This window comes from Cheilinus undulatus, linkage group 19 (genome assembly GCF_018320785.1).
Source record: "Cheilinus undulatus linkage group 19, ASM1832078v1, whole genome shotgun sequence".
NCBI classification, from domain to species: Eukaryota; Metazoa; Chordata; class Actinopteri; order Labriformes; family Labridae; genus Cheilinus; species Cheilinus undulatus.
This window is the reverse complement of record NC_054883.1, coordinates 7,655,052-7,681,826: the sequence shown is the minus strand read 5'-3', so window position 1 is coordinate 7,681,826 and position 26,775 is coordinate 7,655,052. Positions and strand designations below refer to the sequence as shown.

The window sequence follows — 26,775 nt, the reverse complement described above, 5'->3', positions numbered from 1 at the left end:
GGACAGGATGTGAGAGTCTGCTGGTGATATCCTCTGCCCCGCTAACCCCAGAGACGGGGTTCTCCCATAAGAGCTGAATAAGTGTTTTCCCTCTGCAGAGCTGAGCGGAGGGGAGTGAGGGGGGAAATGTGTTCCAGTCAGCAGCTCTTCTTCCAGTCAGGGAGAGGCCGACAGACAGAAGCAGGCAGCCAAAGCTGATGCTACTGCTCCACCTGCAGGCTTACTAACACACCAAGAGTGGATGCGTGCTGCACAGTGGGTGTCAATAAGCAAAAATGAGCTTGACATTGGGAAGTCTTCTGCCAAGCACGTTATTATTGCATCAGTTAAAGTGATGCTATGCCAAAGAAAGAAAACAAACAAACATATCTGGATCATTTGATTGTGGATGAAACCTTGGATAACAGCCTCAGCGTGCAGGTTGCAAAGTTTCTCTGATTAAATCTTAAGGAGAGAATTTGTTGTATCGTGGTGGATCTTCCTGTTAAGATGGCAGCTGTTGCTGCTGGTGTCCATTCATTCCTCATGTGACACACCCTGCAGAGTAACAGGTCGGTGATGCTGCTGAAAGCTGTGCTCTGCAAACACTGTGGGCATGTGTGAGGTCATACTCAGGCCAGAATATCAGAATAAAACCTTTTGATTTTAGTTTTCTTTGGATGTTGCTTTGTACCTTAAGAGTGATTTGCATTTCTTTTTATCTTGCATGCAAAATCCTCTAAAAAATAATTGCATCTGCACCAAAAACGGGGGCAGTAATGATTAATGATGCCATGTGCAAAATACTGCACACCTTACAGTCTTACTGTAAGGGATAAGTCTGTGTTTTTGAAGTGGGTTTCTAATAGGTACTTGTGAATTGTAAGTACATGTATTACCCACAGGAGGTACAACTCAGCGTGGCCCCTTAAAGGAGATATTAGAATTACAGCAGGGGGTGTCCAAACTACAGTCAGTTTTTAATTGGCCCTCAGCAAATTCTAAAAATAGACTGAAATATGGCCAGCATTACAGAGAGCTTGTGCTTGACTTTATTTTACTTCTTATTTAGAGCAGTAGTTCCCAATCTGGATCCCAGATCTTGGCCAAAGAGCTCGGCGGGGGGGGGGGGGTACAAGACAAGTCTGCTCCAAGGTTGTCAAAATAAATTTTTCCACATATTTATATTATATCTTAAATAAATTATAAGTTTAAATGTATCCTCATCAATTTTCAGTGTTTTCTTTTTTGCATGCAAGCCACTTTGTTTCAGCACTACGTCAGTACACCATGCGACACGTCAAAGCAAAATCCTGTGACTCTTCTGAGGAGGACTGCAGGAACTTAGCAGTCAATAAGAAAACAGAAAAAAGAAAAGGTTGTACCAGACTGTTGTGGTGGAAAGGGAGCTAAACCGAAAAGGAAAGCCTTCAATTTAGTGATCTATCTTCATTCAAACCCACTACTCTGGTGGTCCTGGGTAATAAAAGAATGAGGTTGCAGGTTCAAGCAGTTGGAATAAGATTTCTCAGGAAGGTCACCGACCTCAGCCTTACAGATAGGGTGAGGAGCTTGGATATCCAGAGAAAGCTTGAAGAAGAAAGGAGCCAGTTGATGTGGTTTGAGCATCTGATTCGAATGTCTCTTGTTCGCCACCAAGCAGAGGTGCTCCAGGCACATCTGACTGGGAAGAGTGGGCAGATCCAGGAGTCTGGCCTGCAAATGTTTTAGAATCATCCCGGAGGAACTGGAAAATGTTGCTGGAGAAAGTGACATCTGGGCTGACATGTAGATGGATGGGTGGATGGATAGACAGCTGAAGGAATGGATGGATGGATGCATGGATGGATGCATGGATGGATGGATGGATATAACCACTCTCCAGAGCTCTACAGCCTGGCCTCCATGCCTGCACTATAACAGTTCTCTCCAGTACGGGACCATGCTGACCACAAACATGACAAGTGCCTTGTACAACCACACTTTTAAACCACTGATCTACTGCTTTTATTTAGCGCTGCACATCTTAAACAGTGCCCTTTCTAGTAATGTGAGATCATCCTGAGTGAGTATGCACAGAGCATGCAGGTTTTAAATGCCGTAGTTTGTGCTTGATTCATTTATTTATAAGCAGAAAATAATCTAACTTCTATTTAAGATTGGAGAAATCCAACTTGCAGGCAAAAAGTCCAAAACTAATTGAGTCTGCAAGGGAAACAAGTGCAGAAATAATTACTAATGCCATGTGCAAAGTCTTTATTTAATCTGGAAATCTTTAACTGCATCCTTCACTGTTTAAATGAATCCTGATGAGGCTGCTGCTGAGGGCTCTGCACTGCTCAGAGTCTGCATATCTGCCGGTCATTGAGGTAATTTTGCTTTAATTTTTTCATGCTGTTGAGATGATTCTCCATTTGTTGCCGTTTCTCTTTTTCCAGGCTAAAACTCCAAACTGAATTCATCCTGCTTTGGAAACAAGTGCAGCCATGATCAACAACCCCACGTGCAAAAATGTGCACACCTAAAAGTCTTATTTAAGCATGACATCTTTAACAGCGCCCTTTCTAGTAATGTAAGATAATCCTGCAGCACGAAGGCTGAAGGTGGAAGAGGAACAGAGGAGCCGGTGCCAGCAGGGTTTGATTACAGTAATGTGAACGCTCAGTAGCAGCTGCTCCTTATCAGCTCCGGCTAAAGTCAGCACAGCAGCACTGCACTGGCTGACACACCCAACACACACACATAGATATCACTGCCTGGTTTCTAATTCAATATAAATACACTCCATCCGCCTTTGGAGGGAAACATCATGGAGCCAAAGCCAGGGATGTTTTTAAACAGAATCAATCGGATCATAAGATACAATCTAAAACCTTCACAAATCACAACTTTTCACTTGTCTAGCCTTTGAAAATCACACTGAATTTATGAATAGTACGATGTGAGAAATTTAAGGAAGAGCTGCTTACAAATGTGAATATTTTGTATGTTTTTATTTTTATTCTTCTGCATCAGTCATTATGTTTCCTGGTTATCCGTCTGTCTTTTTTATGTCTGTCTGACCATTCTTAGGGATGTGGTGTTTCAAGAACACTTGAGGGGATTTTCTTCAAACTTTCCTCAAATGTCCCCCCTGACTCCAAGATAACTGATGACATTTTGGAGATATAAGGTCAAGGTGAAAAACCCCCTCAACCCCTCCTCTTGATCCAATGTTGTACTTTCTCTGTCCAGCAGCTGCAAAGCTCTTAAAGGCGTATAACACCTTAGCAGTAGTTCTGGGGAATTTTAACAATGCATACATTTTTTTGTTCCATACTCGTGTGAATACCGCCCCCCCCCCCCCCAATCCCTTGCTGTTTTGTTTTCATCTGCTTTCATCATTACATCTGACACGCACATGTGCATGTCAGATATCCCTGATTCCACATACTTCATATGTGCGACATTCTGGCATGCAGCAGTTTGCCCTGAGCAGCTGGAGACTTGAGATCACAAGATCACAGGAGAAGTACAAGTCCATGCAGGAAGAGTATAACAAAAAATTTTTGACTTTCCGGGGTCTTCTGTTTGGATCAATCTGCTCCGTGTAGAACAGGGGTGTCAAACTCAATCACAGCAGGGGCCGGACTCTGGATTCAGGACTAACCTAAGGGCCTAACAGGGTCACCTTTTTAACCAGAAACTGTCAACCTTGTTTCATCGGTGATAAAATATTTTTAAAAAACTTAGCGCTTATGATAAATGATTTTGACATTTAAAAAGTTAAAAAGGTCAATTTAAAGGCGCAAATCTGAGAAAAGTAAATTTATTAGTTCAAAAAGGTCAAAACATGAAATTGAAAAATAATGTTTAATGGCAGATGTATTAGAAAGAAGTCAAAAACAGGAGTTCAAAAGGTCAAAATACAATATAAAAATTGTATTAATGAAATTAAAAATAAAATGAAATTCAAAATTTTAAATTGTGAGTCTAAAAGGTCAAACTATGGGATTATGAAGTCAAAGTTTAAAGTTGAAAATATGAGTTAAAATTCAAAATAACTGGTTAAAAGGCCAAAATATCACTTAAAAATTAGAATTATGAATCTGAAAGCTCAAAATCTTGTATGAGAAGTCAAAATTATTAGTTGAAATGCTCAAAGTATAAAATTAAAAGTCAAAATCCTAAGTTTGAGTCCTAATTGTGAGATGCAAAATTGAAAATATGAGATTAAAAAACAAATTATTTTTTTCCCACAGTCCTGACTTCTTATCTGAATATTTTTACTTCTTACGTTTTCAGATTTTTGTGACTTAACAAGGATCTCTTAAATCATCAAGGATAAGTTCACATTTTTATACCTGAGGAAATCTTCAGACCTCACACTGATGGGCCAGATATAACAGAAATATGATATAAGGTTGAGGGCCGGATTTAACTGTTACATGGGCTGGATTTGGCCCCCGGGCCTGTGATGTAGAATGATATGGTTTCAGCATGGCCTCCTGCTGCCTATGTCTAGCAGAGTGGAGCCTCTGGCCTGATCTGGAGAGCCTGCAGTGGAATTGCAAAGACTGACTTATAAAGGAGTCATTCCCTTCAGAGCACACCTTGCAAGCATATCGCTGATGGATATGTAAAATTCAGGGTAAGAAGCAGTGTGCACATAGTTTGAAAATCAGCCAAGCAGATAACAGATAAAGGTATAAATTTGTACTCACGGCCATGTCACAGACTGAATTAAAAGTTGCTCTCTATCTCTCCAACTTGGCACAGCTGTGACGTACGAGCTGGTGCCACATGAAGCTTTCTGTCAGGATGGATGGATCCAGAGTGATTTTTAAGGAGTGACAGAGCCACAGCCTCATCCTCAGTGCTTAATTTCGTTGCAGTACGAAACAATTGACCTCATTCTTCAGATATTAGCTATGAATACAAATAAAACGCACTGGACTCAGGCCCCATCCACACAGAGAGGAATTCAGGAGTATACGCAAAAGTTTTTTGTCATATCGGCGTTTCATCCACACAGAACCAGCGTTTTGGGTGACTGTAAACAATACTTTTTGAAAACGGGTCCCAGGGTGCACATTTCCGTATATGACTACTGTTTCATCTCCGTGGGGACAGCCAACTGCATCTCTCTTGAAATGATTACTTCACACATAGCCTAGCTCTCTCGAGATGCTTGCGTGGGTCCGGCCAAAACAACAATGGTGGATTACAGGGTTGTGTCCATGCTGCAGAAGCCACTGAGCTTGTTATGGCTTTTACAGCAAAATCTGATGCTCCTTTACCAATGCCCCGAAACGCATACACCATATGCTCTTAAACAACTAGAAGGGCAACTAGAAGAAAGTTTGTGTCAGTTTTCTGTGATCTTCTTCTCTCTTTGGTGCATTTTTGTGGCAGTGTTACAGCGCCACATACAGGCTTGGCATATGCCCTAAAGCATTTTCAGTCGTTTTCAGTGGGTCTGTGCTTACGCGGATATCTCCAGAAACGATCCCGTCTTAACGGAAAACTTTTTCAAAACAAAACGGCAATATATCGTTTTCATCTCTGTGTGGATGGGGTCTCAGTGCAAGGTTCGAGTGCTCTTTTGGATTAGGGCCATCTTCTCAAAAGAGTAGCTCACAAAAACTTTAAAGGATTTTCAGCAAACTTTGCAGAAATATTAAGCACCAAAGCACTGGTCAACACTGGTTGTTTAAATGTGCCATATGTATAAATGCAGCTTTTTGACTTGAAATAGCTGCTCTGACCCAGCGATGAAACTGGGCTCGAACCTCTTTTGGATTAGGGATCTGAAAAAAAAAACATCTAAATAAAACGGACTCAAAATGCTAGTTGTTTGCCAATATTGTAATCTCAGTTGGAGAAAATTCTGAAACATCTCCCTAAAAAGCTTGCTATGTAGCAGTGTTAATTTCGGCGACTAAAACTATGACTAAAACTAAAAAGGGTAGAAATTACTAAAATATGACTAAAACTAAAATGTATTTCTTTTAAAAACCAAGACTAAAATTAAAGATAGCTGCCAAAATTAACACTGCTATGGAGAGTTAACACAGGCTGATAACGTTGATTTTTTTCCTCTTCCTTTCATGCAGTTGTTAAAAATGTGGGCTCTTCTGACTCCAAAATAAATAAGCAATAAAAATATGTCGAAAGCTAAAAACAAAAGTTAAAAGTGGCAGCAAAACTAGTGTAGCATCAGTCCAGCTGTTCCAGCAGCCAGCTCCCTGCAGCACCTGTTGCATAGGGTCTTTTGGCTTCAAGTGTGTACAGCAGAAAAAAGATGGAGATGCATCCTCCATACTTAAATACAGTCAACTGAAATATACATCTCTTTTGTCTGTACATAAACACAGCGAAACACCTCTGCCTTCACACTTCTGTTGTCTAATCTGTTCATTTCTGAGGGTTTGGAGCTGCTTTTAATGTGGTTGTAAAAGTTTAGTATGGATCCAGGCCAGCAGTTCCCAGTCTCCCTGCTAAGCTAATCCAACCAGCCCCATGCTCCACCTTCAGAAGTCTTACTAAGATCTTACAGCATTTCCCCACCATCAGACCCAGGACTTCCTGTTACCAAGAATAAAAAACTGTAAGTATTTCAACATTTCTCCTGCAGAGGACAACCACAGAAACACAACAACCTGGTGAGACCACACCAGCAGATTTCACACACGCTGGAGTTCATTCAGTCGGATATTACTCAGTGACAGGATGGCTGGAGACAAACGTGGATGTGGAGGCTGTAACCACAGTTGCACAGTCATCAGGACTCAGAGCCATGATTTATGTTCATATAGAAAGACAGAAAACGGTTGACTCCCTTCAGGACCTCCGTCTGAGGAAATTGTAATAGACAGGGTGGAAGTGGAAGTGACTGTGGGTACGACAGTTTTTTAATACACAGACATTAAATACTGAAGTCCAATCCAGGTGAACCATACTTCAAGGCTATTCTTAGTTTTAAATTTGGGTACTGTACTTTGACTGGCCCTCTGAACATTAAAAACATCTGTGAGAAGGAAGAGGACATTTTAGGTCAACTGTGTCACATGGCATGGATTTTAAGGTTCAAAGTGGTTTCATTCACGATTTATAAAAAATCTATTTCATGTTGAATACATTGGTATAGATTGGGAAAGCATTTGTTGAACTCTGATAGACATACACTTGTCTAATCCATTTATAATACAGCTATCCAAGGTTTTATTTACTATGCTGAGATGACAGAGGAGAGACACATTATAGTTTCGTGTCCTCCATCTCTCAGTGCATCTGGGCCATCCTCTCAACAGAGTAGCTCACAAAAACTTTAAAGGATTTTCAGCAAGCTTTGCAGAAATATTAAGCACCAAAGCACTGGTCAACACTGGTTGTTTGAATGTGCCATATGTATAAATGCAGCTTTTTGACTTGAAATAGCTGCTCTGACCCAGTGATGGAACTGGATAGAATTCAGAGGTCAAATGTCAAGGCCTTAGGACCTCATTTATTTTAGAGATGTATTTTGGAGCTTTCTATGCCTTTATTAATAGATGAGGACAGTGGATAGAATCGGAATTAGGGAGGAGAGATTGGGGGAGAGACATGCGGGAAGTGGTGCCACAGGCCAGACTCGAACCTGGACCGGCCACGTCCATGAGGTGCGCCTCAAACCAGTAGGCCATCTGCGCCCCAGACCTCATATTTATCCGTTTTTTTTTGTTCAGGAGATATCTCAAGAACACTTTGAAGGATTTTCTTCAAATTTTGCACAAATGTCAACTGTGATTCAAGGATGAACTGATTAGGTTTTAGAGCTCCAAGTTCAGTTTCATTGCACCTCATGTTCATCCCCTGCCACATGTAAACGGACGTAAGGAAGAGAAGCACAGACTCAACTGCACAGTGATCACTTCTCAGACTTCTGATGGTGATTTAAGACAGACTTACGCCGGCCACACACACTAGATGATTTTCAAATCTTAAATGATTTTAGTAAACTTGGGAGACCACAGACTTTTGGATAATTTTAAACAATTTTTCATCTTTTATCCTCTGAACTCACACACTAGACGACTCATCCAGACAGTCAGATCACTGGAGGCCACACATCTGCCAACCTGCAAACTACCTTGTGTAATCATGTGACTTAAGAAGAAGAAAAACAATCACAGATGTCTTTCAATACATCCAACTTGACCCTCTACAATAAGCTATTCTGGTTTATAGTATGTTGCAGCCAAAAACGTTAAACAAGAAGAAGAATCAGGATGAAATCCTAGCTGAAATGAAGCACAGTCGTGTTTATGGTCGTGAGAGGTGAAAGTACGTATGATCCGGCTTGTGGCGCTACCCCGTCTGCTCGCTCTCATTGGTTGTTGTGGGTACTCTGTCGAAGGTGCTATGATCTAGAACCTTGGTTCCCAACCTGGGGTCCGGGACCCCCCAAGGGGGGCGCCAGAGATCTTAGGGGGGGCGCGAGGCTTTGTCTGCTCTGAGGCTGCCAAAAATAGGTTTGCAAATATTGACTAAAACCATGATAAAGCAGTTATAAAGTAGTTCATAAAAAGTTCTTTTGTCAAGAAAAGTATGCATGGACCTTTTTTAGGGTTTTATTAGTGGAACAGTTAAAATCTATGTTGATTTTTGGCAGCAATGTGTCACTTTTTCTTCTCTCTTGGGTCCTAGGGGGGCTCTGCTTTTCTGAGGAGCGTGTAGGAGGGGCTCCAAGGAAAAATGGTTGGGAAACACTGATCTAGAAAATATCAAACATGTTGGATATTTATGATTCAGAGTCTGTGAGGCTATGAAACAATCTGGAGCAATAAAAAAATCCCATTGACACCACACACATAAGGATTATTCAGACAAATAGTCGTTTGTGACGAGGCTCCACTTGTGCCTCCATGATCATCGATCGGTCTTAAAATCAGTCTTAAAATCCTGTAGTGTATGGCCAGCCTTAAATGTACATATGTCACAGAAAAAGAAAAAACATGCAATTTTGGCTTAAAGCACAGAAGCACAGAGTGACATGTATCAGGTCTGAGACTTTTGAGCATGGGCACATCATCATCGCAGTGGAAATAAAAATATTGTTCAGCCTCAGCTCTTAGGCTTCATAAAATCAAAACAGATTAGTAAAAAAGTCTCTACAAGTGAAGACATGAGCATGCTGTTTATTCCTGCTGTAAAATGGGCATTTTAATATGGGTCTTATGAGGACTGAGTCACTTTTGAAGCCAGCCTCAAGTGGACACTGGAGGTACTGCAGGTTGTTGCACCTTCACATTAGGTGTTTGGCTAGAGTAGCTTTGATTCAGCAGCACAAAAGACACTTGGTTTGCCTGTTAGTACAAACTCCTCACCATTTAGTGTCTTGAGTTTGATTTGATTAATAATTGTTTGATATTCGCTCAAAAAGTGAATCAGGGATGATTATCTCTGAGATCAGTTAAGCATCTTTTCAATCCAGTGTTAGTTTCGTCGACTAAAACTATGACTAAAAATGTTTGTCAACAGCCTTTTTTTCCATGACTAAAACTAACAAAAATAGATCTGTGGTGACTAAAACTGACAAAAACTATGTTTAGTTTTCATCAAGATGACTAAAACTAGATTAAAATGGAATTTCATTTTCATCTGACATTCAAATTCTGTGATATTTCTCCACTGTGGATAAATCAGCTGTAGAAAGCAGGGACCCCAGGTTTACAGGGAGTAGAGAACACACTACCATGATTTGGTATCAGATTTAAGCAAGAAAATAAATGCTTGGACTAAAAGTAAAGACTAAAATGTGAGGACTTTTTATGGACTAAAACAAGACTAAAATGTTTTGAGTTGTCGTCGACTAAAACTAGACTAAAATTAAAAGGGTAGAAATGACTAAAATGGGACTAAAACTAAAATGAATTTCATTTAAAGACTAAAACTAAGACTAAAATTAAAAATAGCTGCCAAAATTAACACAGCTTCAATCAGCACTAAAAGGCGGGTTTTAAACTGTGGTAGCTGGAGGTAGGGGGCTGATGGTGGATTTTTTTATAGATTGACCATCTTAGTTTAGCACATATTGAAAATTTCAACAACAGGCTAACCAAATTAGCTTGGTCATCTTCATTTAGCATTTTTAACAAACTCTACATGAACCATACGTATAGGCATTTATACTATATGGACAAAAGTATACGGATGATTGACTATGAAACCAACAGGGACTGTTGCGCCTTAGCAGTCGTTGACTCCCCTCTATGATTTTACATGGTCTTTTGCGTCATGGCTTAGTTGTTCCTAAACTCTTCCACTTTCTAATAATACCACTTACAGTGATCTGCTGCCACCTGCTGGCAGTTGGATGTAAGGTTGTGGGCATATGTTCTGAGCGCTCACAAAGCTGCTAATTCTTGAGCTGAAGAGGAGCAAACATGTGCAAGGCATAGAACAGCTGTGGAGTTGTGCAACACTCTGGCGCCCTCTTTTGATCAGCTGCCACTGGATTTCAATCTGACCATCTTATCCAACACCCACATTTAGCATTAATTTACAAAAGAAGTGTAAACATTATTAATCGTATTGCCTGTAGAGAATCCAAGAATGGTGTGATTGCTTTGTGTTGTGTTATCATAACGACTGTATCTGGAAACTTTTACCTGCTCTCAACAAAGTAAGGTCTTCAAAGGTGTATTTGTTTTTAAATGATTTTGCTTGAACAAAAAGGACACATCTTGGTACAAAGCATCCTTGTTTTCTGACAGTATTTAAGAGGAACTTAGCTGTGCCCCCTCACTCATATGAAGCAACACTTTCACTGACTTTTAGTTCCTGATAAAGCTCTGATGCTTTGCCCAAGCCAAGAGTCCTATCTGCCAACGGACAGAGATTACAGCACCCCGGCTTCACTTTTGCTGGCATGAAACATGATCCTCAATGAGCCGTTAATGTTTTGACACGACTGATTAACTAAGACTCCCCCCCGATTAAAGCAACGTGCAGGAGGAAGTGGGATTCATGGGGGGGGGGGTCTGCATGCATCTGTGTCAGTGTGTTTGTGCAGAGGGGTGGTCTCAGAGGATAGCCGTTGTCTTTCTCAGAAAAGTGAACTTGTTCTCACCCAAGAGACAGATGAGCAATGTGTTAGGGCCCTGCGGTTTATGGACAGAGCTGGGTTCTCAGGCTGATGGGGTTTTCACTGGAAACAAGAAACTCTTTACTCAGAAATAACTGACAGTTGTGTCACCTCATAGTCAAAGTTTAACTGTAGAGAAACAAGAGGGAGAGGCCTTGACTCCCCTGTGTTTAAGAAAGTTATCCAAAATGTACCTTCTAGGATGCCCATATGATTGAAAACAATCACGTCTTCCATAGCTTATCAATGTACAATAGCTGTTCCTCCCAGGAGAAGACGCTGTAAAAGTTCTTAAGGCTGACCTTCTAGTGGCAAAAACTCAAAATAATGTTAGGTTTTTTCAAATCAAGTGGAGAAACGTGATGAAGTGCCCTTTTTGTGGGCCAAATATGCGTGAAAGGCACAAACCGTTAACGTTTCTTTAACGCTAACGTTAAAAGTACCATTAATGGCTTGCACATCTGGACACTGCAGTTTTACTCCATTCTTCTTTCTGCTAAAGCTCTGTCAGGTTGCTCAGGGATCAGGCGTGAACAGCCCTTTTAGAGTCCAGCCACAAATCCTGTATCGGACTGAGGTCTGGGCTTTGAGTCGGCCACTCCAGAACATTCACCTTGTTGTCTTTAAACCAGTTGTTCTCAACTGGTTGAGTCATGGGACCCACCATCAACTTCTCAACCAGAACTGCGGCCCAAAATTAGATTTTTTGGTCTATCAGATGTATTTAATGAAGAAATAATAGAGCTGCGGCCTGAGGCAGTACAAAAGGTGTAACAAAACAATGAAACAGGAAAATAGAGTCCTATAGACAATTTGGCACAATTTTCTCCCAGTCACCCATCTGCAACCCACTGAAAAGAACTTTTGGGTCCTGACCCACCAGTTGAGAATCACTGCATTAAACCATTTCTGTGAAGTTTTCTGCAGAATGCTTCGGGTCCCAAGCCGTAGTTCTCTTGCAAACTGAATAAGATTGTCCTCCAGGATTTTCCTGTTTTGTCACATTCATTCTATCCTCTACCTTTACAAGCCTTCCAAGGCCAGCTGCTAAGAAGCATCCCCACAGCATGATGCTGCCACCACCTTCTTCACAGTGGGGTTGGTGTGTTTGGTGTCCATAAAACATAGCATCTTATCTGACCATTTTGGTCTCATCAGACCAAAGAACTTTCTCCCACTTGAACATGGAGTCTGCCACATGCCTTTTGGTGAAATCTAGTCAAGATTTGATGTGTTTTCTTCAACAGAAGCTTTCTCTTTGGCATTCTCCCATTGACTGGTGAAGAACCTGGGCAACAGTTGTTGTCTGCAGAATCTCATCTCAGCAGCTGAAGCTTGAAACTCCTTCAGAGTCGTCATAGGTGTCTTGGTGGCCTCCTTCTTGCACGGTCAGTTTGTGAGCCTAATCTAGGCAGATTTACACACGTGCCATATTCCTTCCATTGCTTGACGATGGATTTAACTGAACTCTAGGGGATGTTCAGTGCCTTGGGCATGTCTACTACCTCATTTTGTCTTGTCGTCTGATTGGCTCGCAATGAACGTGACACGTGATGTTTGTCCAATCACCTTCCGAGGAATTTTTTTAAAAGTCCTGCCCAAATGCTTTGTGGGAGGTTTCCCAGATGAATGTGGAATATATCCATGCTATGGATATATGAAACCGTCTATCTGGTGTGTCCGTCTTGGTAGATAAAATATCATCACTGCCTCTCTACCACCGTGTGTAAACGTATTGACTGCCACTGGTTCTGCCATTGGATTACTGCCATATCTTGCCTTCTGAGACCCTCCTGACAGGAAAAATTTCATGTTGTAAGTGAGGTGTGAATAATCACCTCAGAGAGATTTCAGAGGCACGCTGTCCTGAAAATTTTGTGAGACCAGCTTAAGTAAGTGGTCTTAGTCACTGATCTCTCCCAGCAGCACTGGTTTTATATTTTTCAAGCCTGATGGATCTAAAAGCTCACAGGAAACTTGTGTTCATTCATCTGGATGTCAGAGTTTTTCCATCTCAGCTGTCTGCAGCGTGACTGAGACTCTCCGCACCGTTGGGTGACGGTGGGAGATCACAACAAGGTCACCGCCACTCACAGAGAAGTTATCACAGTGACGGGCACGCAGCTTTCTCTCTGCAACATTTTAAACCGCATTCATTCATTTATTAAAGAAAACACTGCGTCTTTCACATTTTTACGTCTCCTTCCTGAAGGACTCTTAAAGGCAGCCGACGTGAAACCAGCGCGTTTCCTCCCTCTCTCCTCTCCTCTGTCTGTGCAGAGATGCTGCAGAGGACACACCCATGCTCAGTCCGCTGCCTCGCTCTCTCTGACCCTGAGAAGTTCTCCAGCATGCTGCTGATGTACTGCTGCAGTGCCCACCCAAGAGTAGCCCCCTTCTCACTTTAGAGCACCACAGAGAAATGGAGGGAAAGAGGGGACAGTAAAGAATGAAGAGAGAGGGAGTTCATGTTATTCCTTCCTTAGTCCTTTTAGAGGAGGGTGAAGAGAAGAGCAAACATTTATGAAATGAAACATTTTTTAAAAAGCTCATATATAAAGGGTTAAAGACCAGTAGTCACATCCAAAAGAGCACGTATCAGTGTCAAAAATGTGATAATCACCAAGACTATACTGAGGAAAACATCTCTTGTATTTCTCTTTTTTAAACTGGATGTATCTCATCCTCCCTCTGATTGTTTCTAATCTATCTAGTTAATGTCTGACACTGTTTTACACATATTTAAAGGTACAATATGAGAATTTTCATACTGAAATAACTACATTAATTCAAAAATGGCTACTCCTATGTTAGATATAGTTTATTTTTCAGTTGAGTTCATGAATTCAAATATTTCCAACTAGTCAGAGAAAACCTTTTTTTCTATGGATGTAGCGGTCACAGTGTGACTGTGACAGGCATATCTAATAACTGCTGCTGAAACACTGGATGTTCTGTCAACGAACGCTGCATAAGGAAGCTTCTGGAAGCTGCAGCTCTGTTGTATCTCATTCATGTTGTTCCACTGACTGTGCAATCTATCGCCCAAGCATTTCCTGTAACCTGTCACTCCATCCCCACACCCTCCAGCTCCTGAGTTTGTTCACTAACAAAGACCATGCCAGTCAGGTATTGGTTTGAATAGTTTAATATTGAAATGCTGAAATGGAGGGATGAGTTTGAGGGTGGATGAGCGAAGGGATGAGGTTGAGGGTCAAGAGGTGATAGGAAGAAGATGAGGGTCAAAGGGGCAAAGGGAAGAGGATCAAAGTCGAGGGGTGAGGGGATGAAAGCTTTAGTTCATGAGAAACTGAGGGGATGGATGTAGAGATGATGTGGACTATCTTGAGCTGGTCCAACCTGAGGACCGCTGAAGATTCGGGGCTTGCGTTGGTAGTGAAGGCTGACCTTAGCAGGATGATCAACTGGCTTGAGCTGGTGATGGCATAGCCAAAGGGAGTTACAGAACTTGAGGCCTGGATGGAGGGGTCCGGTGACTTGCTGGTTACCGCAGCTGTTGTAACAACGTCCAGGAACCACAGGGGTAGAGACTCTGGGTGGGGGGCATCTCCTTGTCACTCTCAGTAAGAAGCCCCCAGTGGTTCTTGTAATAAGACAGAAAATTAGATATAAAGGGGTATGGGTAGAAAGCAGAGTCAGAGGTGTATGAATGAGTGAAGTGTGCTTATATATGATGAGCAGCAGAAACTGGATTAGAAAGAGGTGTGGTCTAATTTCCTGATCTTACTTTTTTCTAAACAAAAACTACATTTAAATTACTGCTGTAATTTGCTGGTGCAACAGATTTCCAGTTTTAGATTAAAACATTTTTTTATTCACGAACAAATTCTGGTAATTACACATTACAAACATCACAGACTAAGCAGCATTTCATAAATAAAACTGAGAAAAAGGTAGATGGATTAATTCTATTATGTAAAAACCCTTTTTTAAAGTACTTACATGAACCGTGGCTCACTTTAGCTAAAGCTAACAGAGCTACACTAGCAACGTGAGTAATGTTTCTACAAGCTAATGTAGCTAAGCGAGCTTTAGCAACATGAGCTTTAGCAAACGTCACTAAAGCTAACATAGCTACATGGGGAATGTCTGCATAGCTTAAATAGCAGCTTTCTTTGCTTAGCATTAGCTTCATTAGTTTTATAGCTCCGTTATCTACGTAGCTTATGCAGCTAACAGAACTACGTAAGCTACACTTGCTTTGTTCTAACAGGAGGTTGAGCTTTTCTCCTGTTAGCAGACTGTTTACATGGTTTTATTAAATGTTTTGTAACCAGATTTGTAGTTCTGGCTTTTAACTTCAAACTTTTTGGTATCCTTGCCCACCCTAACCCTAAATGGAAGTTTAATCATATCTTATTTGTAAAGTTTAAGCATGTATTTTCATTCTGAGATACAGTGCTTAACAAATTTACTAGACCACCCTAACCCTAACCAAAGTAAGGTTTATGCCACAGCTGCCCTAAATTAACAGCATTGGTAATTACCAAAATCATTTTTATGTTTCTGCAATGGTTAATACACCAATATGTAGAAGCTCTTTAACCCAAATGATAGTTTTCATGCTAAAATATAATTATTATTATCCATGAATTTTCAAATTTACTGATTTACAAAAAAAAACCCTGAAATAATAGTAAACACATTAATATTTCTTGAGTAATATGTCAAATTATAGTTATTTACTTGCATTCCTGAACAGAAAAAAATGTTTTAGTGGTTGAATGTTATGCTTGATTCATTTCTGACTTCTCAGAGAGTCAGTGAACCGGCTCAAATTTGGGTGAATTCAGTTTGAAATTCCTCATTCCTGTTCAAAAAGGTAAAACCTGGAGAGCTCACTGAAAATGAAAGAGCCAACATTAAAGCACTTCATGATGCTGGATGGTCTTTGAGACAAATATGATTGTTAAGCACTGTTTATGGTGTCTCAGACGAACGGTCTGTGAGAAGGGCCGTCAGAGATGAACGGTCTACAGCCAGACTGTACCGGGGTAAATGCGTATGGATGTGTCTGAATGGGACAAGCTGATACTAATGGACATTCTCATAGCAGCTTTTGCCATCAGTGTGTGAATAAATGGGTGTGAATGGGTAAGTAGTCCCAAAGGTTTAAGGGCTTGAGTTGTCAGATGACTTGAAAAGCGCTTAACAAGCTCAAGTCCAAGTCCACTTACTGATCAGTAAACCAATACAATACAAGAATAACTTTATTCACCCCCGAAGGGAAATTCATTTGTCCCGGGTCTCGTGTGGTCATCTGTTTATAGTAGAATTATAGAGTCTGATTGCTGAGGGTATAAAAGATCTCCTAAGCATCCAAGCATTCCTGACCATGAGCTTTTTCAAAATTATTCCCTTATCCCTCCCACGGAGGTACAGAGTATCCCTGTCCAGTGTCAAAGATGAAGCTCCCTCCGATAAGCTTGAGGGTTTAAACAGAGCAGCCGGCCTGTGGATAAACTGCACTCACTGACACGGAGACAGGAACTTTATGAAGCATGATTAAACGTCACTTCCAATCTTGAATCTGTTCATAAAATGATTCATTCATTCAGTCCCTGTAAACATAAAACACTTCACAGATAATATATAAACCATTTCAAGATTTAGATCATGATTGTAGTGATACATTTTTTAAATTTAAATCTGTGTCATACTTTTTTCAAACTTATTTTAAGTTAAAGTTTGTGAGGGTGCTACTACCCGCTCTTTGCACAGAGAGGTTTTGCACGGCACTCAATGCGGCGGACCCTCTGAAAGAACCCAGAAACGAAGTGGAAGTCTGCAGGAGAAGGGTGGAGGGACCAGTCTGAGAATTCATGCATTATGTTAAATGAAGTTCACAAAATGAGGGAGAAAAGCTGTTCAAAGTGGATGAAATTAATATGAATCATGAGCTGCCATGATCATTGCTGTGACAATTTAACAATTTTCTTGAAATAAATTCTTTTAGGTTGGATGGTCAACTAATTTCAGTTAACCTGGGATAACAACACTGGCTCTTTCATGATAAACATCTAATTTCTTCTGATCTTTAATTGAGGCATTAATAATGGGGAAGCCGGCTAAGTTATTCTGAAAATCTTGATCTTGAGAATGTAACTAATGTAAATGATTAAAATTAAATTAATGGTTGCATTTCCACTTAGGGCTTCCATATATTTCAATTTTTCAATGAAAAATTAAAAACAAACCACTGAAATTATCTTCGCAGGGCCATCCAGAGATGCTGATATGAGCCAATTAGTCAAACCACACAAGCAGAATCATAGAAAACAAGAGTTCTCCTTTAATTTCTCCAGCGACAACATACTGTCCATTTACAGTACACACTCCCAATTCATCTGATTCTGACCACATCACAGTTTAAAGTTTTCAAATCAAAAATACAACACAACTATGAAAGAAGGACATATGCACAAATTAAAACCTATAAAAAATATAAAAACAGTACTCTTAAATCTCATTGGGACAGGTACCATTTGAATAACAAAACATGTCATAATGCACAATAGAGCAGACAAATCAAACTGAACCATTAGGTTGTTTTAAATAGAAGGAAAAAGACATCATTTTCATCATGCAGAGGATGTAATATTAAATAACGAATCAAACAAAATAATATATACTTCTCTATATATCTCTTTCTTTAAATTTTCAAGTCAAAGCACTCCCGTCCCTTCCACAGGGAAAAACAAGACAAGTTTAAAAACACCAGAGGATCCACAATGCTTTCATTAGCTGCCATTGTTTCATGGCCTTTTATGGAAAACATTACATCGCAGCAACATCTTTTTGGCACAGAAAAAGACGTTCATAATGGCAGTAGCTTTTTGCATTATAAAAGAGGGCGGAGCAGTAGCTCTATTTCCATTATAAAATAGAAAAAAAGCAAAAACAAAGAAAAAAAAAACATTCTGTGCACCGACATCAGTCAGGAGAGTGGCATCTCCCTGCAGCAGGGTGTGAGGCAGCAGTGTTAGCAGCAGCTCAGTCTACTGCAGCATGCTCTTGATAGTCTTGTTGGTTGATTCATCATTCAGATGCTTGGTTGTGTACCTGCAAGTCAGACAAACAATTCACATATTTAAGCACAGATCCAACACAAAACGGCCAGAAATATTCCTTGACGTTGACAGCAGAAATCCATTAAATTACAGCATGTAGGAGTAGAGCTATGACCTGTTGGTTATAAGCCTCCATAAAGTAACAGTGAAGGTACAGTGGTGGGTCAAGACGCAGGACTAGGGTGTTTTTTTGTGGTAGTGTAATTACTAAAAATGTTATTTTTTATGATGCATAAAATGACCTTTGAACTCCAAAATCAATTGTGTTCTAGCTTAAGTTCAAAGGTAGTTTTCTACAAATTTAACAGAAATCACTCAATTCAATTCTTAAAATATTATGCTTGCACAATTTGAGGCCACTGGGAACAAAATAAACCCACCACATCTGTGCAGTGCTTGAATTACATTTCTTTGAGTTCTTGGGAAATCCCATTCACAGGACAGGGATAAGACCCACTGACCTTGACCTCAAACATCTAATCAGTTATCCTTCAAATGTTGTGGATATTTGTGCAAAGTTTAGAGAAAATCCCTTTAAAAGTCTTGAGATTTCTCACTTGCAAGAGTTGAATATGAGGCTCACTGACCTTGACCTTAAAAATCTTATAAATGTATTCTTGAGTCAGAGTGGGCTTATGAGCAAAGTTTGAATGATATTCCTCAAAGTCTGCTTCATATTGCATTACAAAAGGCATGATCCTGAGTCCTGTTGACCTTCAACTTAAAACTATGACCTCTAAATCTGATTAGTTCATCATTGTGTCAGAGTGGATTAAAGAAAATCCCTGAAAATTCTTGAAATACTGTGTCAACATTAATGATCTGGATCAGCATTTCCCAAACTTCAGTCTGTCACGGCCCAATCTGAAGCTTGGCAATCTTCTCGGGGCCGACCAAAACCCTCCTACAACCGTTACATGAGACTCCATGTTTGTATTTTTCATAAAGACAATTTCAAAGTGAATGCTTAATTTTCTGAGACATTAGCATTACTAAGCATTTGCAGGGACACAAAGCCAACACTGTTTGTTCTGTTTTGATCCGGCACCTGCAAAGTCAGCAACATTTTCTTGACTAAAAACATCTCTCTACTTCTTGACACCACAAACTGGTCCATAGTTATTTCAATGTCTACAAAGGACCTGCTAAATTCTTGTTATAGGGAAGGGAGCTGCGTTGTAGAACTATTAACAGAGGGTCACCAGTTAATCCAACACAAGTCAAATCGTGAGACTGGTTTTGTATATTAGACAAAATAAATGACTTAAAGGTGACACATTAGTTAAGTCTGGGCTGGTAATAAAGACATCAACATGTAATCAAGTATTTTACAATATTTAAAAAATATGATTTCAATTCTATGTTCTCAATATTTCTGCTTTTTATTTACTGTAATTGACATCTTGTGGCCCACCTGTAGTACCTCTGGGATCCACTTTGGGTCCCCGGCTCACACTTTGGGATGCATGGCTCTAGATCAGTGATACCCACACGTTGAGTACCTCTTTTGTGATGATTTGTGGCTCTCCTATTTCTTCATTTGAAACATTTTTCACCCAGAAAACCTTCAAAAAGGTCAAGTTTGACCTCAGAAATTATCCATTGCAAGCTATATTAATCAGTTTGTTGCCTGCTCTTGTGCAGCTGGCTTTAATGGTCAACCTTTACTTTTTTTGTCTGTATATTTCCATTGCCCTTAGTTGGAATTTTTCTCTATTTTTCCCTTTTTTGTCACTTTTAATCCATTTTGTTGCTTTTTAAGCTCATTTTGCCACTTTTTTGCCAGTTTTGTCCCATTTTTGCCACTTTTATCCTGCTTTTTGCTATTTACAATTTCCCCCTTTTATCCATTTTTTACCACTAATTTGACTATTTTTGCCACTTAAGCTTATTTCTATTGCCACTCATTTTAGCTCCTTTTCACCACTTAGATTGTGGCTCTTGTGAAGTTATTTTTCAACATTTTAGCTCTTTGGTTGAGTGACGCTGGTCTAGATGTATGTATGTCCATACATATGGACAACCCAAACCAAATGCCTCTGGCCCGTGCGCTTGCTGTAGCAGAGTTATAAAAGGTATGGGACCTAAAACTAAGGGTGCTGTGTGTCCTGCAGCAACCTCTATAATCATTAAAATGGCATCAACCATTTATAGATGACTTTCCTTGATATGTGTGATAGTTTTTTGTCTGTACTAATCCTATTTCTCAAACAGTGAAAAACTCAGAGAATCTTGAAGGTTTTCCATCATTGCTCACACATTCAGGTGTTTCAGAGATTTTCAACCTCATCAGAATAATCAGAGATGTCTGATCATACCATCAGATAGAGCAGCATAACTAGGTGTTTCTGTAAAATCTGGACTTTCACTTGATTTTTAAAAATAACTTCTATGAGTGATAGGGTGAAAAAGCTCATCAGGATGAGCAGCAGTGGAGGAGTGCGTCACTACTTTAGAAGTGGAGGAACAAGAAATAAAAACTTTTTGACCATCTGTCTGAATGTAACTCAGAGAGATATTAAAAACATATGAACTGTTTAAACAGGTTCTCGAAAGGAAATAAGTAACTGTAACACATCTAAAACAAGAGGGTCTTATTTGCTATTGTACATCATAAAAACATCTTTATTAATTTCAGTCTTTTTCATGAGCAGCAAAAAAACCCTGACTATATTTTGCTTTCCACCTCTGCCTCTATCTCCAGCACTATGTCACCATCTGTCAGATCACAGATGTAACCACCGACATAAAATCCAGTGCTTTCCCCTGCGACTGACCTCACGTGACCGGGCAGCCCCAGCGTGCCTCGGGCCGCCTGTACACAGGGAGACATACAGATGTGAGGTCACCACAGAAACAGCGCTGTCAGTTTGAGCAGCTGTGAGTGTCAGGCGAGGCGGGTGAAATTTGGGAGACTGAGAGAGGGGGGGGGGGTGAGGTGTCAGATGTAATCTTCATTTCTGGAAAGGCTTCGACACCCAACCTTAAATGGAGCGCAGAAGGCGCTAACAGCTGACCAGATCCCTGCTGGAGGAGCCGTCACAGTGAAATAAACCCAGAGTCTGCTCATGAACGGGCACCGGATATCGTTTAACTCACAGCTTGAGCAGCAGAGTCTTTTTCAATGGGAGTGTGCATGCTGCCAGACTGCAGCTATAATCACATTACACACTGTGTTGCAGGGGGAAGAACACAATTTAGTGTGGACACGAGCTTACCTGAGAGCGTTGAGAAGGCCTTCTACGCTGTTGGGAGGCTGATCTTTGAGGACTTTGATGCAGCCTTTCATCTGCAGACACAAAACACGACTGTTAGCTTTAAATAGTGAGCTGTGAAGAGGGATAGATAGAGGAGGAAATGTACTCACGTCTATTTTGGACGACTTGGCGAAGGCTCCTACAGGATGGACGTAGTCGTACAAGATGATTACTCCCACCATCACCCGGAGGCAGAATGACACCGTCTCCTCGCTGGTGAATCGGCTGCGGTACTCCCTGAAAGGACAGAGAGCACTCAGATTACACGCCTAAATGTCAAGTTTAAGAAGTGGAGCACCTTTCAGAGTGCAGAAAGTCACTCACGGTGTCTCCAGCATGACTTTACACACGCTCGCCATCGTGCTCAGGCAGTCCGTGGTGTTCTCGATGGGGAGGTTCTTATTCTGCACAAACAGAAATACTGATGACAGGATGCTTTAAAACATCACTTTAATGTGTTCTCCACTGTCTCCTCTCAGCCTCACCTCTGATACAAACTTTGTTGTGCCATCGCTTAATGTTTTCAGCATGGGCGTGGCATCGGCGTAGAACAGAGATATCCGATTGGCCAGTTCATTGTTGACTTCATTCTCGCCTTCTGCCTGAAATTAAAAAAAAAAAAAAAAAGAAAACAAAAAACACATTTTAAAAAGAAATTCCCCTTTTTTCTTGTCTTTTTATATAAAGTTTTACAAACATTTGTGAGAGGTAGTATCAGAAATTCACAACCTTAATTAAAACTCTCCAACAGAGTGGAGTGAGAAGCTTTCAGAAAGAAAAAAGCAGCATTTTGATGAGGTTATCATTCTTTATTTATTTCCCCTATGTACTATATCTTTAGATGAACATTGTAAATGCTCATAGTGACACTGGAGCCTGAATCAATCTCACAAAACAGTTCCAAAAACATTTACAAGACACATGTTCCTCATAGTTTAAACCCAAAATCTGCCTCGAGCAAGAGAGAAAGATCAAAGTTAAAATTGCAGAACTCCATAAAGTGTATTTGTCCAATGTAGACTGTGCAGAAGATTCCCAAGATTCATTTTGGATATCAAAAACAAGAAAACGCCATACACTGGGTGGCTGAGACCTTCAGTTATGCTGCTTTGGTATGAAAACAGGTATTAATATTATGGATGCTCTGATCTGGTTTTTGTAGCTAATCACTGGTCACAGACAGCAAGATTTTATTCACACTAGAACATAACATATCAGCAACACAACTCAAAGTTGGAATTGTGTAACAATTGTATAAACTGGAACAACATCAGAAAAATGTTCCTCAAGGTAAAATTGCCAAGACTTTAAATCACCCACCACATACAGTCCATAATATCATCAAAAGATTCAGAGAATCTAGACAAATCTATGTCCACAAGGGTCAAGACCAAAGGTCAGTATTGGATGCTCATGATCTTTTGGCCCTCAGGTTGCACTGCATGAAAAACAGACATGATTCTGTACTGTAAATCACTGCATGGGCTCAGGAACACTTCAAGAAATCACTGTCTGTCAACAAAGTTCCCTGTGCCATCCATAAATGCAAGTTAAAGCTGTAATGTGCAAAGAGGAAGCCATATGTGAACATGATCCAGAAACGCTGCCGTGTTCTCCAGGCCAAAGACCACTTTAAATGGACTCAGACAACAAGTAAAACTGTTCTGTGGTCAGATGAATCAAAATTGCATATTCTTCTTGGAAACCAAAAACAATGTCCTGTGGACTCAAGAGGGACCATCCAGCTTGTTATCTGCGAACAGGTCAAAGGCCTGCATCTCTGACAGTATGGGGTTGCATTAGTGTTAGGGATGCACAATATTATCAGCCTGATATCGGTATCGGCAGACATCAAAATTCCTGCCGATATGTACATCCAATATTTTGACCGTAAATATATGCATATATCGACTGTAAAATTTGACCATATATACTAATAAATTAGTAGAGTTTTAGGCTGCACTAACAGATCTATGTAAGTTGAGATCTTTTTCTTTATTCATCCTCATTCTTTAAACTTTCAAGTGTGTTTTAAGAAAGAAGGTTTGTTTCTTTTTTCATCCTCAAACCTTAAATTGTGTTCAAAGGACTGAATTTTTAGTTATGTTAAACATATTTAAATATCGGTATCAGCTAAAATAAACCTGTAAATGTCTGCATATCAGATATCGGCAAAAATCCAATATCGTGCATCCCTAATAAGTACCTATAGCATGGGCAGCTATCAATGCTGAAAAGTACATAGAGGTTTAAGAACAACATATACTCCCAACCAGATGTCTCTTTCAAGGAAGGCCTTGCATAATTCAGCAAGACAGTGCCAAACAAAAAAAAAACAGATGTTTGTTAAAAGAAGAGGGGATAACGTGCTTTGGGTATACCACCTGGAGGGGGGAGGGGGGTGTTTACCACTACATTAGTAAAGAAATGCTTTATCATTGACAACTGTATTTTTGATATGGAAAAATGATAAATAAAGTGTGGGAAAAAAAAGAAGAGGGGATAACACACAACGGTAAAAACCTTGTGTCAGTCTACTTAGCTTGGTAGTGTACCGAAACCTCCTCAGTTGGAAGAGTAACCTCTCAGTACCTTTTGTTGCTTTTATAAGTAATAAAGGGTATTTGTGTTTAAAATGAAAGCTCAATATTGCTTAGATTTAAGACTTTTTCCAGAAACAAAGCCTCTTCTCTTTGAGTATAAACTGCAGTAAACAGGCTTTAAAAGTGCTAATTTTGTCGACTGCAGGTGACTTTGATAAATTCTGTGAGCTTCATTATGCTTAAAGACAAATCACAAAACTGTTACCTTAAAATACCCAAAGTTTAGTGTGGTACTCATCATTGTCATGCAGCTCAGACAGGCTGTGAAAGTGCACATAAAAACATGAGACAAAGTCTCAATCCAGACTTAAAAAACAACACTGAGCCTCCTGGTATCCCAGCTGACTAACCCATCCTGCTGCTTTCTAGTCTCAGACTGAAGCAGACGCTGAAAACACCTGGCTGGTAACAAAGAACAAGGTGGTGTCTCTTCAACATGCTGTTCTAAATGTGTCTGCATATTCAAGTCATAAGAACTCTTTGTCCTTTTATTTATTTGTTGATGAGGGCACTCAAGGAATGTGAATAATCCCTCCTAAAAATTTCAAACGGTTTCATGTTTAAACAAATGGTGACATGTGAGCTCAAAGAGCTTTTTTCTCTTTTTTTTACTGCAGGGATGGATGCGTTTCATCTTAGATGTCTGTCTGATTCGGTCGTCTGAGTGGTGAGTAAATTTGCGAGACAGAGCTACGAGGGAGGACGGCAGCCCGAGCATCTTTCAGCGCTGACAGGTCCTAACGACAACTTGTCTGGGCCCATTTGTCTAATGGCTCATTCTGGTTTGGAGGATAAAACAGTGCTGTCAGACGGTCAAAACTAGGAGCAGTTTCCGTTCTTTCTGCACACACGGGAACGATGAGATCTCACCACTTCCTGCACCAGAGTATCTTTTAGATACCCTTGAAGCCTCTGATAAAGACTTGCATCTTTTAAAGTGCAGCACACATGATATGGGAGAGTGAATGGGCCCTTGAATTTCAATTTCTCCAAAGCTGTTGTCTAAAATCAATACAGGAAACATCACTTGAATAGTACTGAGTGAGCTGCTTCCTTTTTATTGGATGTTAGTAACCCTGCAGATCTCAGGCGCTAATATGCCTGTGGTTTGGTTAATTTGATCATGAGCTGTTAACATGAAGTCATACAAACTGACAGGTAAACTGCTGATTGGATGGTTCTGACATCCTCCTACATTATAAGCCCAACATGAACCCATGAGGGTAAATCTAGTCTGGTGACAGGAGGTCTACCTCTAATGCACTTTAGGAAATCTTCTCTGGTGTCACCAAAGAAAAAGGCAAGACTGACAGCTGCACTAGTGTTTGAATTATAACATTACTGAGGAATAGAATTAAAGTTAAGAAAACTCATTGTGTTTTTTCAGCTGGTTTTCAGCCAGTAACCAATTTTCTGGCCAATTAGGAGCAACAGAAAAAAAGCCTTTAACACAATAATGACTCATCTCCTTAAAGAAAACTCTATGCACAGATTCTACAGATTTTAGACTGCATGGGAAGTATTCTCGTTTCTTTTTGAACTGTATTTCTAGTATAAGCTATACTGGCCAATTACTGGACTTACTGGAATATAAATTACCCTCTTTATATAAACTGTAGTCTATTTTTGGAGTCTCACAAAGGAAAAACAGTTTGATGCGTGATGATTACCTCCATTCAACAAACAAACATTCAAAATATTGTTTTCTTCTCCTTTTGAGGTCAGAACCCACAAGGTTTGGCTTTTTGCTTTGTATAAACCTGTGAATTAATGTTGTTATTTTGGCAAACATAATTCCCTAAATTTCAACAAATCATAGGAAAACTGGACCCTCAGGTTCTTACTATCAACGTGAGACAGAGGCATTCACACATTCACATTGCAGGTAAAAGTGACCCAAATCTAAGATGTGAGACCTCATAAGTATTGGGGATGACACTTTTATACAAGCAAAACTTGAGTGGTCATATCCAACAGACTTGCTTTTGAAAGAACTTTGAAAGAAATGGCCGAACGTGGCCACAGAAGGATGTGGCCATAGTGCTATTGGGACGTGAAAAGCCTTAAATGCCAAGTTAAAGAGACTAAAGACTAATTAACGTAGCAGTTGAGGTCAGATCACGTTTTTCATGAGCTGGACTGTATTTTGGTTGATATACCCAGCTGTCAGTTCAGCCTAGTTGTTCAGGACGGTGACCTGTTCACACAACAGTCTGTAAAACAGGCCATATTAAAAATGTAAACCGCATTCCAAATTATCACGCAAACTGGATTTTAGAATCATAAGCATTCAGTTTCTTGTTTTTCAATTAAACTCATGGATGGTATTGTGTCTCAGGGCTCTCTGGATCACTGAAATCAATCTAAGACACCTAAGATAATTAGTTTGCCAGGTGAGCCCAATTAAAAGAAAACTACTAAAAGAAGGATGTTCCACATTATTAAGCAGACCTTGGCAAAGTAAATAGAGTTTCTAACTGACCACTTTCTTCCATGGTACAAAAAGAAGAACCATGCTTCTGTAGCAAAATGATCTTCATGCATGACAATGCACCATCTCATGCTGCAAAGAATACCTCTGTGTCATTGGCTTCTTTGGGCATAAAAGGAGAGAAACTCAAGGTGTGGCCCCCATCCTCCCCTGACCTCAACCCTACTGAGAACCTTTGGAGCATCCTCAAGCTAAAGATCTATGAGGGTGGGAGATAGTTCACATCAAAACAGCAGCTCTGGGAGGA

At 40.2% G+C, this 26,775-nt stretch overlaps 1 protein-coding gene across 1 annotated transcript in view; it reads right to left on the bottom strand.

The window, feature by feature from the left end:
* Positions 1–17,379: 17,379 nt before the first annotated feature.
* Positions 17,380–26,775, bottom strand: part of fam49bb (family with sequence similarity 49 member Bb) — a 62,355-nt gene continuing 52,959 nt past the window's right edge. The window contains exons 8-12 of the mRNA XM_041814193.1: positions 21,920–22,036; positions 21,759–21,838; positions 21,545–21,671; positions 21,396–21,466; positions 17,380–18,169 (exon numbers count right to left, since the gene is read on the bottom strand). Of these exons, the coding sequence (XP_041670127.1) occupies positions 18,106–18,169; positions 21,396–21,466; positions 21,545–21,671; positions 21,759–21,838; positions 21,920–22,036 (459 nt within the window). The 3' untranslated portion in view covers positions 17,380–18,105. The remainder of the gene's footprint in view (positions 18,170–21,395; positions 21,467–21,544; positions 21,672–21,758; positions 21,839–21,919; positions 22,037–26,775) is intronic.